A 1,950-nucleotide genomic window follows, 5' to 3' on the forward strand; every position below is an offset into this window, starting at 1 on the left:
TACATGGGGATACAGGTCGGAGATCGGTAGCTTTACAGAAAAACACTGAAATATACACAACGATGGGAAAGTACAAGAGGAAAAAAAGAGACCTCTACTCATGCTGTGCTTCCATGGTAGGACAGCATGAGAACAGGAAACAAAAAAACTCCTCTGCACAAAAAGCACATAAATGTCCACAGCACAACTTTGTGAAAGACATGACAAGCCACAGGATTGGGTGGGGGGTGAGGAGTAATACGAAGCGAACACAGCAGCCGCCCTGCACAGCGCTACCATTCCAGCGCGGCACACAGACCCGCCGTGTTCCCCCGCAGGAAACAAGCATCGAAGGCGTTTGGAAAGGGAGGGGGATGAGTGTGTGCTTATCAGTGTAAGTGTATGTGTGTGCGTGTCCATAGTTCAGCTGAGACAGTGTCCTTCGCCCTATCAGGCTAAGTAAACAGTCTACCAGCCAACCCAGGTGGCCTTGCATGGGATGGGAAGAATAATCAACACACAGTCGTTATCTGGGAGTTTTTGTTCGGCTCCAGCCTTGGGCCCGCAGGTATCCGCATGTTGATGTTGTTGATTTTTCTTTTATGCGAGCAGCTCAGGAGAATTTAAAGCTGTTCTTTAACACTCTGACACTGGTCTCTCAATCTCCCGTTGGAGAACCGCGACCCTCCCCATGATGGTATCAAACTTCCGTTCCGTGGTGTTGTCATTCTTTTGATTCTGAGACCCCACAACTGCAGTGAGCCGTTCTGCGATGTGATCCAACTTTCGCTCAAGGGTGTCATTTTGAGCAGGCCTCTCCTTGATGTATCCCAATATACGCTCAATGGTGTTATTTTGAGTCTTCACAGCAGCTGTAAGCGTCTCCAAGGTGTTAACCATGCTGCTTTCGCTGTGAGAAGTCACGCCTCGTCCCATCATTTCAATCCCAGCGGGCAGCCTTGGGGGGTTGTGAACAGCCGGTTCTGCTCTCTTAATTCTCCGATAAGCCAGGGCCAAGCCAGCTCCGATCAGCAAGAACCCTGTTATCATGGTTCCGAATAGGTAGATATCTTCAGCGTCCTCGATCGACAGTCCCGCCAGGCACACGATCCTCCATTTCTGCCACCCGTCCATCGTGTATCCGGCAGGGAAAGTCCCTCCAGGGCACTCGGGCTCTCGCGAGCCCAGACTTCTCGTTGAGAAAAGGGTGTCAATAGCATTCAGAGACTATTATGCCATGTTAGGCTTGAATGTCCCAGAAATCACACTGTATGAGAGTTTGTCTGAGTTCAACAATGTCCAATCTAAAGAGTGTTTCACTAATACTGGCTAAAAGCAGCAAAAACACCAGCGCCTACCAACAGAAAAGTTCCAGATATCTTCAACAACTCATTATCCCCTTCATTGGATGTGAGCTTTACTGACTTATTGGCTCACATTAAGTCCTTTCACATCGTTTTACAGCATTCTCCGGAGTAATAGATGTGGACACATACTGACAACTGAGGTAAACAACAGACAGCCTACACTCACTACAGATGAACTGAACCTCGCTCTGTCGTTGATCATGTTGTACTGGACAGACTTCAGCAAAATCATGGAAATATTTTGTGAAAAAACAATCTTTCTGAATGTAAACTTTCTAGCATAACTTTCCACAAAAAGCTTTAGTGTTAACAAATCCAGAGATAATGTATAATTTATTCCAAAGTGGCCAAGACGAGAGCCTCTCAGATCACATTGGGTGAGACAGGGTGCACAATCAGGCAGTCACACTGTCACAGGCCTCTATTGCCAATAGGGAGAAATTTCAGTCAGTTGCATGTTTAAATGAATTTATAAGCAACATGCATCAAGATGAACGACCTTGTTGTCAATAGAGCGCTCATAACTTCTACCAGTTTGATGCCGAAATAAAGTTGTTACTTGTCAGCTGCTTGAGCTGAATGGGAAACAGAAAGACATTACTCT

The 1,950-nt window shown here is 46.4% G+C and overlaps 1 protein-coding gene across 1 annotated transcript; it reads right to left on the bottom strand.

The window, feature by feature from the left end:
- Positions 1-537: 537 nt before the first annotated feature.
- LOC146507256 (uncharacterized) lies at positions 538-1,548 on the bottom strand. Its single transcript, XM_085180878.1, has 2 exons — positions 1,513-1,548; positions 538-1,206 (listed from the first exon to the last, which is right to left on the bottom strand). The coding sequence occupies exons 1-2, from the start codon at positions 1,546-1,548 to the stop codon at positions 616-618; spliced, it is 627 nt and encodes a 208-aa protein (XP_085037004.1). The 3' UTR covers positions 538-615.
- Between the last annotated feature and the right edge of the window lie 402 nt (positions 1,549-1,950).

This window comes from Neolamprologus multifasciatus, chromosome 12 (assembly GCF_963576455.1).
Source record: "Neolamprologus multifasciatus chromosome 12, fNeoMul1.2, whole genome shotgun sequence".
Taxonomy (NCBI): domain Eukaryota; kingdom Metazoa; phylum Chordata; class Actinopteri; order Cichliformes; family Cichlidae; genus Neolamprologus; species Neolamprologus multifasciatus.

What these genes read in the sequence shown, in the direction of transcription:
- LOC146507256 (XM_085180878.1), bottom strand. Translation starts at nt 1,548, where the DNA reads ATGATCAACGACAGAGCGAGGTTCAGTTCATCTGTA. An exon ending in CGAGGTTCAGTTCATCTGTA is followed by an intron (nt 1,207 to 1,512) that starts GTGAGTGTAGGC and finishes ATGGCATAATAG; the next exon opens with TCTCTGAATGCTATTGACAC.